This window comes from Hemiscyllium ocellatum, chromosome 45 (genome assembly GCF_020745735.1).
Source record: "Hemiscyllium ocellatum isolate sHemOce1 chromosome 45, sHemOce1.pat.X.cur, whole genome shotgun sequence".
Lineage (NCBI taxonomy): Eukaryota > Metazoa > Chordata > Chondrichthyes > Orectolobiformes > Hemiscylliidae > Hemiscyllium > Hemiscyllium ocellatum.
The window spans coordinates 23,727,107-23,742,172 of record NC_083445.1 but is presented as its reverse complement, the minus strand read 5'-3'; the positions used below and the strand labels follow the sequence as shown (position 1 = coordinate 23,742,172).

The 15,066-nt window shown below is 46.3% G+C and overlaps 1 protein-coding gene across 1 annotated transcript in view; it reads left to right on the top strand.

Moving 5' to 3' along the window:
* The window catches only part of lmx1al (LIM homeobox transcription factor 1, alpha-like), a 288,153-nt gene extending 287,507 nt beyond the window's left edge, over positions 1–646 (top strand). The window contains exon 7 of the mRNA XM_060855002.1: positions 489–646. Within this exon, the coding sequence (XP_060710985.1) occupies positions 489–646 (158 nt within the window). The remainder of the gene's footprint in view (positions 1–488) is intronic.
* The last annotated feature ends 14,420 nt before the right edge of the window (positions 647–15,066 follow it).

Here is a 15,066-nt window from a genome sequence, read left to right as displayed (position 1 = left end):
CTAACAGGGCCCCTCATCGACACCCCACCCATGTGAAAGTGTCTGGACTGCAGCAGCAAACAGGACTTTGCAAACCTGCGATACCTTCCACAGTTCCATGGCTCACTCAAGCTTGCTCAGATTTCACATCCAACAGATATTGAAAAGAGATGGTTAGTCCAACGTGGCAGGTGGAACTCTGATTGCAGAGAGTAGGTGAGAGAAAGATCCGGAAAGCACCAATACATTCGAGAGGGAGGATGAGATTGATGGAGTTAGATGAAGCAGAGTGGGGAAAGAGTTTGTTTGGAGAATCAATATTAGCAATGACATGTTGGGCTGATTCTGTGATTCATATTCTTTGGCATTATATTTATTGATTGTAAAGAGCAGAGAGATTCTGTGTCTTTGGGTCAGTTGTGCTTAATAAGATAATTTGTATAAATCAAGAAGGAAGGAGATTAGAAAAATTCTACCCTAAAATATATGATTCTCTTTGTGTGACTTAGATTCTGATGGAGTGTTCCACAATATGGATCAAGATGGCTCCCTCAGTCACCTGGGAGATTGTCTCCTGGGTCCAGCAGAGTCGAACCACCTCCCAGCCCGAGTTGGGAACCCCATCGACAGGCTGTACTCCATGCAGGATTCCTACTTCACCTCCTGATCTACAGCAAAAAAAAACCCCATCTGGCTTCATTCCAAGGCCTCAGCACTAGATTTCCTGTCATCGCTGTTGCTTCTCTTTGGCCTTTAGACCTTGCCCTGAGCCATGAGGGGCACATCACCGTTCTCCTCGGCTTGACCAACACAGATTTTTCCACTAGGACTGAGTATTGTCGGAAATACGCAAACAAAAACTCCAGCATCTGCACATTGCAATGCTGCCAGCAGCACTGACTAGATCATATCCAAGTGTAGAGTTCAGAGAGAAGCAACTCCCCACTCTAGAAGTTAGCTCTCCTCGGTCATGGTTTTACCCAGTGTCTCATCTGTTTCTCATGTGCCTGATTAAACATAGGTTAGGAATAATCTGTCTATCCAGATCTCCACTTTGTTTGAGATGTTACAATGAATGGGCAGCAATGGTTCAAACCTTATTGCTAGTCGGAACACCAACATCGCCCTGTTGAACATTTACCTGGTTTTCACATGCTGCTACAATAGAATTAGATATGACCAGTGCTGGGGAGAAGACCTTTTCAAGAAAGGGGTCAGGCTGCCCTAGTGCGATACTGTTGCAGTCAGGACTCATTCTCCTCCAAGCTGAGGGGTAACCAGACTGAGGCAGGAGCCAGGCACTGTGAACCCTGTGAGTATCCACACCCTCTCCCATCAGGCCACTCTTCAGTTTGAATCTTCTGACCTCCAGCCCCTACATTCATACCTGAAGTGGACCGACAACTGGCGGATCGAACCACAGAACGCTAACGTGAGCCAGTTTGGAAATCCCTTCCATCAGGAGGCAGATTTTGTCTCGTGTACGTTATCCCAGTTGCTGCAGACAGAAAGCTTCAGCATACATGTGGCTCCCTGCAATAACCCAGCAAAGGTATTTGTGATTGAGGTTTTGCAGCAAGTTGAGTCACTAAAAGAGAGTCAGAAAATCTCATTTAAAAATTCACTCGTGACGGCAGGATTTAATGAACGACTGGTGAATAGCCGAGTGTTTATTTTGAAGTTAACTCCCAATCGGCCAATGGGGGAATTTGCCACTGACAATGTTTTAGTTAGGTGGTGGTTGGCATAAAGTAGCCATCACTGCTGGCCAAGAATATCCAATACCAAGCAATTGGACTTCAACTAAATAGAGATGGTCTCTACATTAAATATCTCATTACTGATGAGTTGGATGGTCTTCAGTATTGATTGGTCATGATCTTCAGGATGGATCAATTCAATTGCTATTTGAAGAGTTCCAAGGTAATGAAGTGGAACTAGGTTTCAATGTGATTGTGGATATGAAGCTGTTAGAAGCAGGAAGTGGTCACCTGGACTCAGCACAGCCCCAGGAAGATTGCAATATTCCTGTCTGCTTACACAGTGTGAGGAGATACATTTACAACAAGGCGGATCTCATTCTTTTCCATTTTCTAGACTTTTATTCCATGAGGAAAGCAATGCTGAATCCTGTTCCCCGTGGCAACCAGCAAAAGTTGAAATGTTGTCCGGCAGAGATGAAAGGGATAACTCCGTGAAGCTGTGAGGAGCTTCTTAAACAGGTTACGGAGAATCTGATGAAATCAGGATGATTCCCTGGATCTCACATGGGGCGACCTAATGCAGGTGGGCGTATTCCTGGAGGTTTGGACACATGACTCTTGTAGCTAAGCATCCTGGCCCCTTTGCTCCATCCTGCCTCAGAGCGTGTCACCTTCCCAGATCAATGAGGAAGCAACAGTGATCCACTACCTCACTGGATAATCTGGGCCTGACAAAGGAACTTCCTGCTCCCAGCCCCAACTGTTCAAAACCAAGAGGATGTGTGTGTCACTGGCTGGGCCTAATAATTATTGCCTGTCCCTAGGTGGCCCTTAAGAAAGTGGGGGTGAGCTGCCTTCTTGAACCACTGTAGTCCATGTGCTGTAGGTAGACCCACAATGCCCTTAGTGAGGGTGTTCCAGGATCTTGACCCAGTGATAGTGAAGGAATGGCATTATGTTTCCAAGTTAGGATGGTGAGGGGTTTGGAGGGGAACTTGCAGGTGGTTGGTGTTCCCACGTATCTGCTGCCCTTGTCCTTCTAGATGGTAGAGATTGTGGATTTGGAAGCTGCCAAATTTCTAAACAGCCTTGGTGAGTTGCTGCCGTGCATCTAGTAGATGGTGCACACTGTTGTTACTGAGCATCAGTGGTGGAGGACATGCCTGTACATATAGTACCAATTAAGCAATCTAATCCACTCAATGCCCATTCTTGCCCCACTCATTGACTCATTGCTGCTGTTGTAGTGTCTGAGAGACATACAGCACAGAAACAGAACCAACTCTTCCGTGCTAATCAGATATCCCAATCTGACCCAGTCCTGTTTGCCAGCACTTGGTCTATACCCTTCCTATTCATATACTCATCCAGATGCTTTTTAAATGCTGTGATTGTACCAGCCTCCACCACTTCCTCTGGCAGCTCATTCCATACATGTACCACCCTCTGTGTGAAAATATTTCCCTTCAGGTTCTTTTTAAATCTTTCCTCTCTCACCTTAAACCTATGCCCTCTAGTTTTGGGACTTCTCTACCCTGGGAACAAGACTTTGGCTCTTCACCCTTCCCATGCCCCTCATGATTTTATAAACCCCTATAAGGTCACCACTCAGCATCTTACCCACTCAATGCCTCTAGTTGGGGTAGGGATGGGTGGGGATCTCCACTGGGTGGGAGCTGAGTGGGAAATGAAGGCAGGGCAGTTGGAAGAATGACTCTCTGTGGGACAACACCACTTCATCCCCCGTTCCTGAAACCCAGGCCCTCACACCGGCAACTTCTGATCAATGGGCCCACAAGTTTCCTGGGGTGCCAATTTGGCCCATGTGGTTTCAGCTGCCAGCCAAGCTACATGGTGACTTGCCCAACTACTGAAGGGTCAATGCCACTGCTGGCAGGAGGAGGGCCTTAAATGGCCCTAAGCCAAGCCCACGAAAAGCCTCAGTTAGCACTGGGGGCATTGGTGGTGAAGGTGAGTCATTGCCCGCCCGCTCTGATATTCATCCTGGCAGATGCACTACCACAACATCCCCACCGATATCCATGAAATTTTTACCCCAACACTCCCCATTCCCAAGAGCACAATATCACAGCCTACAGTGCAATTACAGACGTAATGAAGAAGTGAGGACTGCAGATGCTGGGGATCAGAGTTGAAAAGTGTGGCACTGGAAAAACGCTTCAGGTCAGGCAGCATCCAAGGAGCAGGGGAATCAATGTTTCAAGCATAAACTCTTCCTCAGGAATGAGGCATTCCTGTTGAGCCTCACTCCTGATGAAGAGCTTATGCTCGAAACGTTAACTCTTCTCCTCTTCGGATGCTGACTGACCAACTGTGTTTTTCCAGCAATTACGGAATAATACTTTATTCATATCCTCCCCATGCTGCTTCACTGTCCCACACCTACGATGTCCTGACTTTGACACCACGCTTCTGGGAGGGATCTGCTGTGATTCCTACTCCAGGCCATTGGAACGTTGGATGTTCCTCAGTTTCCAATCCATGTCATCTGCAACAGTGAATACCAGGACCTTCTGAAAACAATCAGAATTCAGATCTCACAGAGTGTGGATTTTGATGTTCCTGTGTTGTTCTGCAGATCTTCTAAATTCACAGAGACTGAGCTGTGGAACTGCAGTCCTCCTTCTTCCTCCACTGAAATCCTGGGTGACCAACTCTTGAGTATATTAGTCGCCATGGGAACTGGGGTCATTTTGTTTTATTTATTTGAGGAAGCTGAAGAGAACGGCTGGCTTGAAGACAGCTTCTATCCGGTCAATGTGTATTGTTAACTCATATGATGTCCATATTCAATAAATTATTGGTCTCCCCTCACCAGAATTCTGGCTACAAACAACACAAGGCTTGGGACACATTGAAAAGCTATGTTTTAGTCTCACACTCTGACAATGCCTCGGTTTTTCTGCCTCTTTATTTAAATTGGGCTGTCCATTCTCTTCTGGGAGCAGCATTGACACTTATAGCCTGGAAAAAAATGTACAGAAAGAGTGCTCTTTCATTGATTTAAATACCTCTCTCAGTCACAGTAGCTACTACAACTGAATCACTACTTGTGCACCACATACACGAACATTTAACACACGACTGATCAACTTGTGGTGGAGAAGGACTTTTTAGCAACTGTACCTGGAATGTATTTATCATGTTGTTGGATCCTTTTTTAATCACAACTGTTTGAAAAGTATACCATAAGGCAAAATGCAACTTGTGTATATGTGAGCACTGCACACAGTTTAAAAACTTCCCTCGAATTTACATGTAGATGTGGTTGCACAGTGGCTCAGTGGTTAGCACTGCTGCCTCTCAGTGCCAGGGACCCGGGTTTGATTCTAGCCTCAGGCATGTCAAGGTTGCGCATTCTCCCTGTGTCTGTGTGAGTTTCCTCCCACAGTCCAAAGGTGAATTGGCCATGCTAAATTACCTGTAGTATCCAGGGATGTATAGGCTAGGTGGACTAGCTGTAGGAAGTGCAGAGTTGCAGGGATAGGATGGGTCTGGGTGGGATACTCTATGGAGCGTTGGTGGGGACTCAATGGTCTCAAATGGCCTGTTTCCACACTGTAGGGATCGTATGATGTGTAGATTTGTGAATGCTATACAGTATTCAACTGCTGGAGAATTGATAGACTCAGCACTTGGCCTACAATTGGCTGTGGAGATAGGAGTCTCCACAGCCTGGGGTCTCAGTCAAGGGGAAAGTGTTGGTGTGCAGCCAATGGATGGTGATCCTTCTGCCTCGAGTTGAGTTTCTCTGAAGAAGACTGGCCTTGACTGGCAGGGGCCGGGTCAGAAAGCATAGGCCCCAGTGTTGCTCCAGGCCCTCAGCCTGGGGTGGGTGGGTGGGGGGGGGGCATCCTTCAGGCCCTGGTCATTAGTCCCTGACATAGCCATGAAGTCCTACCCTCTGCTTTCTGATGTGTAACACCTTCTAAAAGGAGAGGGAAGGAGCAATGGTACATAGAACACAGAACATAGAACAATACAGCACAGAACAGGCCCTTCGGCCCACGATGTTGTGCCGAACATCTATCCTAGATTAAGCACCCATCCATGTACCTATCCAATTGCCGCTTAAAGGTCGCCAATGATTCTGACTCTACCACTCCCACAGGCAGCGCATTCCATGCCCCCACCACTCTCTGGATAAAGAACCCACCCCTGACATCTCCCCTATACCTTCCACCCTTCACCTTAAATTTATGTCCCCTTGTAACACTCTGTTGTACCTGGGGAAAAAGTTTCTGACTGTCTACTCTATCTATTCCCCTGATCATCTTATAAACCTCTATCAAGTCACCCCTCATCCTTCGCCGTTCCAACGAGAAAAGGCCGAGAACTCTCAACCTATCCTTGTACGACCTATTCTCCATTCCAGGCAACATCCTGGTAAATCTTCTCTGCACCCACTCCAAAGCTTCCACATCTTTCCTAAAGTGAGGCGACCAGAACTGCACACAGTACTCCAAATGTGGCCTTACCAAAGTCCTGTACAGCTGCAACATCACTACATTGTGCAGGTTCCGAAAAGGTGCTGGCAATAAAGCTGTCTTTATAGGTTAGATCTAAAGGAAATGTACCCAATCGCAGTGATGAGTTTATCAGCATGTCTTTCCAGGACAACAGGAGATGGATAATGTCAAGAAATGGTGTGAAAAGTTCAGAGGTTTAAGATCAAAGGTTATGCTCATTGTACATTATTTCCTGTTCTCCTCCACGTGTTTGACAGCAGTTATGAAGTTGAGGTAATGTAACCGACCAACATAAAATAAATGAGCCTCTCGTGAAAGATCACACAGTCTGGGTGTACAGACCTGAGGGGCAATGCAACAAAAGGTGATGAACGTTCTTTCACTGTGAGCGATTGGCCCATCACTGGCCAAGTTCTCAGGGTCTCACAGTGTCTCCTGACATTGTCTAAGAGAAGCCAGAGGCGGATGTTGGGGCAGAGAGTTCTACTGAGATGGTGTGAGAGATGGGGCCTGGGAAACATCAAAAACAGCATGGACCAGTTGATCCTAGGTCTGAGATGCATTACCAGTCGGGTTCTGGCTGTGCGGTTGCCTTATTACCTCTGGACCTGAAAATTCCGATGTACTGCCAGCTGGTGTCCAGTCTTTCTCCCTCCATTCCGAACTCTGCTGCCTGTCTCCTAGATTGTGATGTCCGTGTCATTCTCTCCCCTGAAGCTGTAACCTGGACGGTTAAATATGGAGAGCTGGCAATGAAAGCAGAGGGCTGAGTCAGATCAGCAATGATCGTATTGAATGATAGGGCAGGCTTGAGGGACTGAATGGCCTAATCCTGCTTCTATTCTTTATGGGGCTGTGGGTAGTGATGCTGGAGGCTCCAACATGGCAGACCAGAAGTCTCTCCCACTCTTACTGCCTGCCATTGGCCTGTGTTAGAGGATTTACGAGCTAATCCTGAACCTAGTTGGCCACATTACGAACACACCTTCCTTGACCATCACATCCTGGGGCGGTACGGTGGCACAGTGGTTAGCACTGCTGCCTCACAGCGCCTGTAGACCCGGGTTCAATTCCCGACTCAGGCGACTGACTGTGTGGAGTTTGCACGTTCTCCCCGTGTCTGCGTGGGTTTCCTCCGGGTGCTCCGGTTTCCTCCCACAGTCACAAAGATGTGCGGGTCAGGTGAATTGGCCATGCTAAATTGCCCATAGTGTTAGGTAAGGGGTAAATGTAGGGGTATGTGTGGGTTGCGCTTCGGCGGGTCGGTGTGGACTTGTTGGGCCGAAGGGCCTGTTTCCACACTGTAAGTCTAATCTAATCCTAGAGTGAGACTGGAGCACAGAGCCAGGAGATGCTGAGCACTTCATAGATATGAGTTTTAGTGAGGTGGTCACACTTAAGGTGCAGGCAAAGATTAGCTGGGTGACCACCAGGAAAGACAGAGTGTGCAGGAATCCCCTGTGTTCAATCCCCTCAAAAACAAATATACCATTTTGCATACTGTTGGGCAGAGGATTACCATTATGGGGAAAGCAGCAGTAGCGTTATGACTGGCCCTGGAGCACAACAGGAAAGGGTAAAGTTAAACTGTATTTTTGTGATAGGAGACTCAGTGGTTAGAGAGACAGACAGGAGATTCTGTAGCTGCAAACGGGAATCCAGGATGGTGTGTTCGCTCCTAGGTGCCAGGGCCCAGGATGTCTCAGAACATTCTCAAGGGGAAGAGTGAGCAGCCAGAAGTCATTGTGCACGTTGGCACAAATGACATAGGTAGGGACAGTGATAAGGTCCTACAGAGTGATTATAAAGAGCAAGGAAAATAGTTAAAAACCAGGACCTTTGTGGTGAATTCCAGATTACTTCCAATGCCATGTGCTAGTGAGGTTAGGAACAGGAGGAGATGGCAGATGAATGTGTGGCTAAAGAATTGCTGCAGGGGGCAGGGATTGAGATTCTTAGATCATTGTGATCTTTTTGGGGCAGAGGTGACCTGTTTGAGAGAGATGGGTTGCATCTGAACTGGAGGGGTGCCAATATCTTGGTGGCCAGGTTTGCTAGTGCTACGAGGGAGGGTATAAACTAGATTGGCAGGGGGATGGAATCTTCGGCAGCAGGAGGGCAAGTACAAGGCTGGAAGGAAATATAGTAATCAGAAATAGTAAAAAGAAGAGAGAGGTCAGGCTGAAACACAACAGGGAGCAAGGAATTAAATTGTGTCTATTTTAATAGACAATAGATGCAGGAGTAGGCCATTTGGCCCTTTGAGCCAGCACCACTATTCATTCTGATCATGGCTGATCACCCACAATCAGTATCCTGTTCCTGCCTTATCCCCATAACCCTTGATTTCACTCTCTCTAAGAGCTCTATCCATCTCTTTCTTGAAAGTATCCAGAGACTTGGCCTCCACTGCCTTCTGGGGCAGAGCTTTCTATATATCCACTACTCACTGGGTGAAGAAGTTTCTCCTCAACTCTGTTCTAAATGGCCTACCCCTTATTTTTAAACTGTGTCATCTGGTTCTGGATGCACCCATCAATGGAAACATGCTTCCTGCCTCCAGAGTGTCCAATCCTTTAATAATCTTATACGTCTCAACCAGATCCCCTCTCATCCTCCTGAACTCAAGTGTATACAATCCCAGTCGCTCCAATCTTTCAACATAAGATAGTCCCACCATTCCAGGAATTGACCTCATGAAAAAAGTCCTAGCTTGGCCAACCTCTCTCAGACTGTTGAGCCCTAACCCTAATTTTAACTGTAACCCTAACTCTATCGCAGGCCTGCTCGATACCCACTGAAAAAGTCGGGTGGTCCTGGGAGCGAGAGGCAATGAATGTGGACCCCAGTTGGATATGAGACATGTCATGGGGATTCTCCTGGTGGGGGAGGGTATGTGTACTCCCATCAACTGATTTCCATGTTGGTGGCCTGCAGACCCACAGCAGGGCAACTGCCGAGCAGAGTCACAACATTGTGTACACTCATGGACTCTCTCAAAGGCCAGGTATACAGCACTCAGCAACATTATGCCCTGCTTTTAATAATCCCTCAGGTCCCTCAAACCTGGGCCTCCAATGCTCTCAGCTGTCAGTTCGTCTCTGCCAATACCTCACCCTGACCTCCCACTCTGGTTCCATAAGTTCCTCTCTTTAGATACCGCCTATAGTCCTGGCAGCGCCCACCAGCCTTACCTGGCAGTGCTGGGAGGGCAGAGCAGATGACCAATCCTATTGGTTAGCAAATCTCTAAATGGGGAGGGTGGGGGTGTAAGCCTTGAGCTAACCAATGACTCCTTCAAATGTTAAACAGCTCTGTGGAACAAGTAGCCTCTTCTGCTGACTGAGGGGTGAGAAGGGAAATCCTAAATCAGAACAGCCCCTAGTCCCAGGGCAGTTGCAGCGGGTAGCAGTTGGTACAGTATTAGACTGAATTGTCATCAAAGGGAAGAAACAGGAAGTTGGGAGGAATATGGTTAGAATTAGAATCCCTACAGTGGTTCGACAGGCCATTTGGCCCAACAAGTCCACACCGACCCTCCAAAGAGTAACTCACCCAGACCCATATCCCCTACACCAATTACTCCAAACGTCCCCCTACTAATGCACCTAGCCTACATATCCCTGAACACTATGAGTAATTTAGCATGGCCAATTCACCCTGACCTGCACATCTTTAGATTCTGGGAGGAAACTGGAGCACCCAGAGGAAACCCACACAGACACGGGGAGAATGTGCAAACTCCACACAGACAATTGCTCGGGACGGGAATCAAACTAGGGTCTGAAGCGCTGTGAGGCAGCAGTGCGAACCACTGAGCCACTGTGCCACCCTGGTTTTATGCTTCCTGGGAACAAAGATGGCTCATGCTGATGGCAAGGACTTCCATGTGTAATATCGAATATGTCAGGCTGTTATTATGTAGAGACTGAAGTGTTTCAGTCTGGGAAACCCTCCTAACATATACTGCCATGACGTACCATCAGAGGTTGACAAGTAATCTGTTTGATCACAGCATAATACAGAACCTAGAACATCTAACCCATAGGTAAGGACACTGCATCACAAGACCCCCCTGCAATTATGTTAATCTAAACTTCAGAGTTAAAGCAACAAACATTCCCAAAATATTAACTTGCACGTGGTTATTAAAGGTTGAGTGTCATTTCAGCAGTCACAGAGTTATTTACATTACAGACGCAGGCCATTTGGCTCATCAGGTTCATACTGGCTCACTGTGGAGCAATCCCATTCCCTCTGCTCTACCCCCATCAACCTGCAAGTTCACTTTCGGTGAGAGCCGATCCAATCCCTTGTTCAGAGGCATCAGTATTCCTGCCTTTCCTCACCCTCACAGACAGCAGATTTCATGTCATTACCACTCACTGTGTAAAAACAAAGTCTCTCCTCCCATCCTCCCCACGTCTTGATTCTGAAATCTTAAATACATCTCTCAAATAGGTTTCACAACTGCTTGCTTTTCAAAAAACGCTCAAATGAAGTAAAAAGCATTTATTTATTTTAATATTTAAAACAGAGTAATGTGGATGTTTGGAAATTTGAAATAAAAAGCAGAAGGTGCTGAGAATGCCCAGCAGGTCAGGCAGCACTTCTTTCAAATACTTCTGTGCTTTTTCTCTTACATTTGCTCCCAGCAGCCTCCTGGAGATTTACGGATGATTCTAAATAAAGCCTAGCAATGCTACTTTCCTCTTATTCTCTGACCCATCCCTCTCTCTCTCTCTGATAGCTTGCCAATGATTAGTCAATTGTAACATACAGCCTAAGATGAACATCCAAGTTGTTTCTGGGACAAGAAATTTTTAACTATCCTCAAACTCAAATTAGACATTTAGACTTCTATTTAAATCAAACACACCAGAAACACTCGAGATGTATCAGCTTTGTTTTAATTTAGATTAGATTACTTACAGTGTGGAAACAGGCCCTTCGGCCCAACAAGTCCACACTGACCCTCTGAAGAGCAACCCACCCAGACCCATTCCCCTACACCTAACACTATGGACAATTTAGCATGGCCAATTCACCTAACCTGCACATTTTTGGACTGTGGAAGGAAACCGAAGCACCCGGAGGAAACCCACGCAGACACGGGGAGAATGTGCAAACTCCACACAGTCAGTCGCCTGAGACAGGAATTGAACCCGGGTCTCTGATGCTGTGAGGCAGCAGTGCTAACCACTGAGCCACCCAATGTTCTATCTTGCGTATGTCCATCACTGGTGAAAATCGCTGAATCAGCTCGGGACACGGACATTCTGATGACCAGATAGTCCCTGGAACAACAGAGACTGGATGCTGCAGAATCACTGTGGAATTGCCCAGAAACCTCCGAATCTGAGGGACAATTCCTCTGTGTCTGAAAGTCTCTGAAAGATCTCCCTCATGGTAGAGAATTCAGAGAGCTCTACTTCTGTTAAGTTGACAGTTGCAAAGTAAACATTAGACAGTTAAAAACTTGGGATAAGTCCTGCATAACCTTTAAGCTGCCCTTTCAAATTTATCTCACGTAAACCCAGTGCTTAAGGCCATTGGACCGCTACTCCAACCTCCAATGCACTGAAAGCCAAGACTCCATTAACACACCCCCCCACCCACATGTTGCCAGTCACTCCCCTCACCCACCAGCCCAGTCACACCCACTCACCCTTAGCATCATTTACCTGGCACGCTAACCCCTCAATAACCTTATTGCACTTACCCTTCCCACAGTGGATGTCAATATGACTGGCTGTGTTCCTGGACATTGATATCTCAGATCATGGCAGCAGACCGCTACAAAAGAGGGATGTGGCTTGTTTTCCCACAACTATTCTGCACCATGGATTTCATGCCGTTCTTTCCACAGGAACCAGGATTGGAATTCCCAGCTGGAATGTACAGCTCAGTCCCGTCTGTGTTATAAATCCAACCCCTCCTCACAAGTCAAAGGGAACAGATCCAGAACTCATTGCGGGCAGGAGATGTTCATTGCATTTCTTTAAGGAACAGTGATGGGAGAAATAGGTGGAAAAGCATAAACCCAATTAAACACCTAAATAGTTAACAATTACCAAGTGTAGCTCACCAGGGTCAGTGTAACAGCAACAAAGGGGTGTGAACCTAGGCCTTCTGCCTCAGAGATAGGGACAGTCCCACCTTTTCTGCTGTTACACTGACCCTGTTGGGAAGTGGGTTTATTTAGATTAGATTACTTACAGTGTGGAAACAGGCCCTTCGGCCCAACAAGTCCATACCGGCCCGCCGAAGCGCAACCCACCCATACCCCTACATTTACCCCTTGCCTAACACTACGGGCAATTTAGCATGGCCAATTCACCTGACCTACACATCTTTGGACTGTGGGAGGAAACCGGAGCACCCGGAGGAAACCCACGCAGACACTGGGAGAATGTGCAAACTCCACACAGTCAGTCGCCTGAGTCAGGAATTGAACCCAGGTCTCAGGCCAATTCACCTGACCTGCACATCTTTGGAATGTAATTGGGTGATTTGGTGATGGTTTACAATAACAAAAATCAGAGCTGAGTTCCTGAAGATTTTGGCAAGACAGGTGGACAAGGTGTGCAACTTCAACACTGACTTGATTTAACTCCCTCTTCCCCTTGATTTTCACATCTCTATTTTACTGTTCCTCATGGACTGTGTGTTCAATAACTTTATTTATAACAATTGGCAAAATGGTTGAGTTGGCAGAAGTTCCTCCAAAATAGAAGATGAGACTGGGTTGTTGCATCCCCCTGTTCTTCAGTGATGTCTGTGCCCAGTTTCCCTTAGAGATGGTGCCCGCACTGGTATCCTCAAAGCATTTAGACATCTGGGTTCATCATCTCCCCTCCAACTCTATTCTGATTTAGACCCCACCTTATTTCTTCCCTTTCCAATTTTTATTAGATTTACACCACTCCAGGTGGGCTGTCTTCGTAATATGCTTTTCCAGCACCACTCCAATCTTGACTCTGACCTCCAGCATCTGCAGTCCTCACTTTTGCCCTGTCTATGTAAGGGGTTAATTGGAGGACTACTTAGTTTAGTGGTGAGTTTTATTTTTGTTAAAAAGAGCTGGGTTCTTCCCCATTGGCTCCTGGACTGGGTTGGAAGAGCAAGGTGGAAACTGCTGTTGGTGCTAAACTACAAATTTACATTAAACCCACTATCAAATTCGAAAAGTCTCTCATTGCTCGGTTCAATAAATGAATATCGATCTGTCAAACAAAGATTAATGTTGATAGAAATGAGCAGAGTGCAACCCAACTGAGATTGCATGCCTCAGAATAACTAGGACTATGTTCCCAACACACCACTGTGTCTCAAACAGAATTTCTATAACTGAAATCATTTAACTCCGGATGTATCCAGGAAGAAAGAAGCCAAAAATAACAACATAAGAACCAGGAGCAGGAGTAGGCTGTCTGACCCATTGAGCCTGCTCCACCATTCAATAAGCTCATGGCTGATTTTTTCATGCCCTCAGCTCAACCTACCCGCCCTCTCACCATATTCCTTAATTCTTTCACTGTTCAAAAATGTTTGCCTTAAAAACATTCAATGAGGTTGCCTGAACTGCTTAAGGGTAAAAAATGAGGTCTGCAGATGCTGGAGATCACAGCTGAAAATGTGTTGCTGGTTAAAGCACAGCAGGTTAGGCAGCATCCAAGGAATGGGAAATTCGACGTTTCGGATGAAGGGCTTATGCCCAAAACGTCGAATTTCCCATTCCTTGAATGCTACCTAACCTGCTGTGCTTTAACCAGCAACACAGTTTCAGCTGCCTGAACTGTTTCACAAGGCAGGGAATTCCCCAGATTCACAACTCTCTGGGTGAAGAAGTTCCTCCTCAACTCAGTCCAAAACGAAGCACTTTTGTAAGGTTTCTAGCTTAACTTTTAATGTGAGGACCCTGATACCTGAACACTTCGAGTCAGCTGGTCAATGAATCCTGAAAAAGATTTAATTTGGTTACACCAAGGTTGATAGCTTTTCAAAGGAAGCAGCATTCCTGACTGTAACCCATAACTAAGGATTACTGAAGACCCTGGAAGCTAAAGGTACACCTTGTCCAACACTACACAATCTAATGGACATCCTGCAGGATATTTCCACTGAATATGGGTCTAACGTGAAGCCCCCAACTGTGAGACATAGCAGCCCCTTTTCTGAACTGGACCCATCGTTGTCTAGAAACACTTGGAAGACACGGTTGTCCCATTGCTGTGCTAACTATATTTAATTATTTATGTTGGTAACAGTATTGATTGTAAATAGCATTGTTAACTGGTTAAGATTTCCAACATGCAACAAAACAAAAGACTGGAGTTTTGTAAAAGATTTCTTCATCGCCCTTGGGACTTTCAGAAGATATTCACTGTGAGTGATGAGATGGAAATGTGTGGAATTAATGGGGCAGTAATGAAAACGGGTATGGGAACTGGGTCTGTAACAGGAAGTAACGACTGAGGATGTGCGTGGATGGATATTTTTCAGATGGGGAGTATGTTTATTATGGCCATTGTGGATTAATACAAACAACTTGGACTGAGGTGAAGTGAGCCACAATGCAAAGCTGCAGACAATGGCAAAGATAGTGGTGAGGAGAGAAATGGCCGACACTGACTGAATGGTGATGAGGCTGATAGATTTCCCTGCTAGTCATTAAGAAAACCAATAGCATTATTAGAGAGTCTTTGGAACTGTCTTCCTAAGAAGGTGGCAAAGGCAAAGACCTTGGATGTTCTAAATGCAGAAGTAGACGGATAGCTGGATGAGAGACAATTTGGATATACCAGGCGTAGTAGAAGGTCTTGTGCAACAGTAATGTCATTACCTTTGAGCTAGGAGAGCCAGCTTCACATCCCACCTGCTCCAGAACTGTG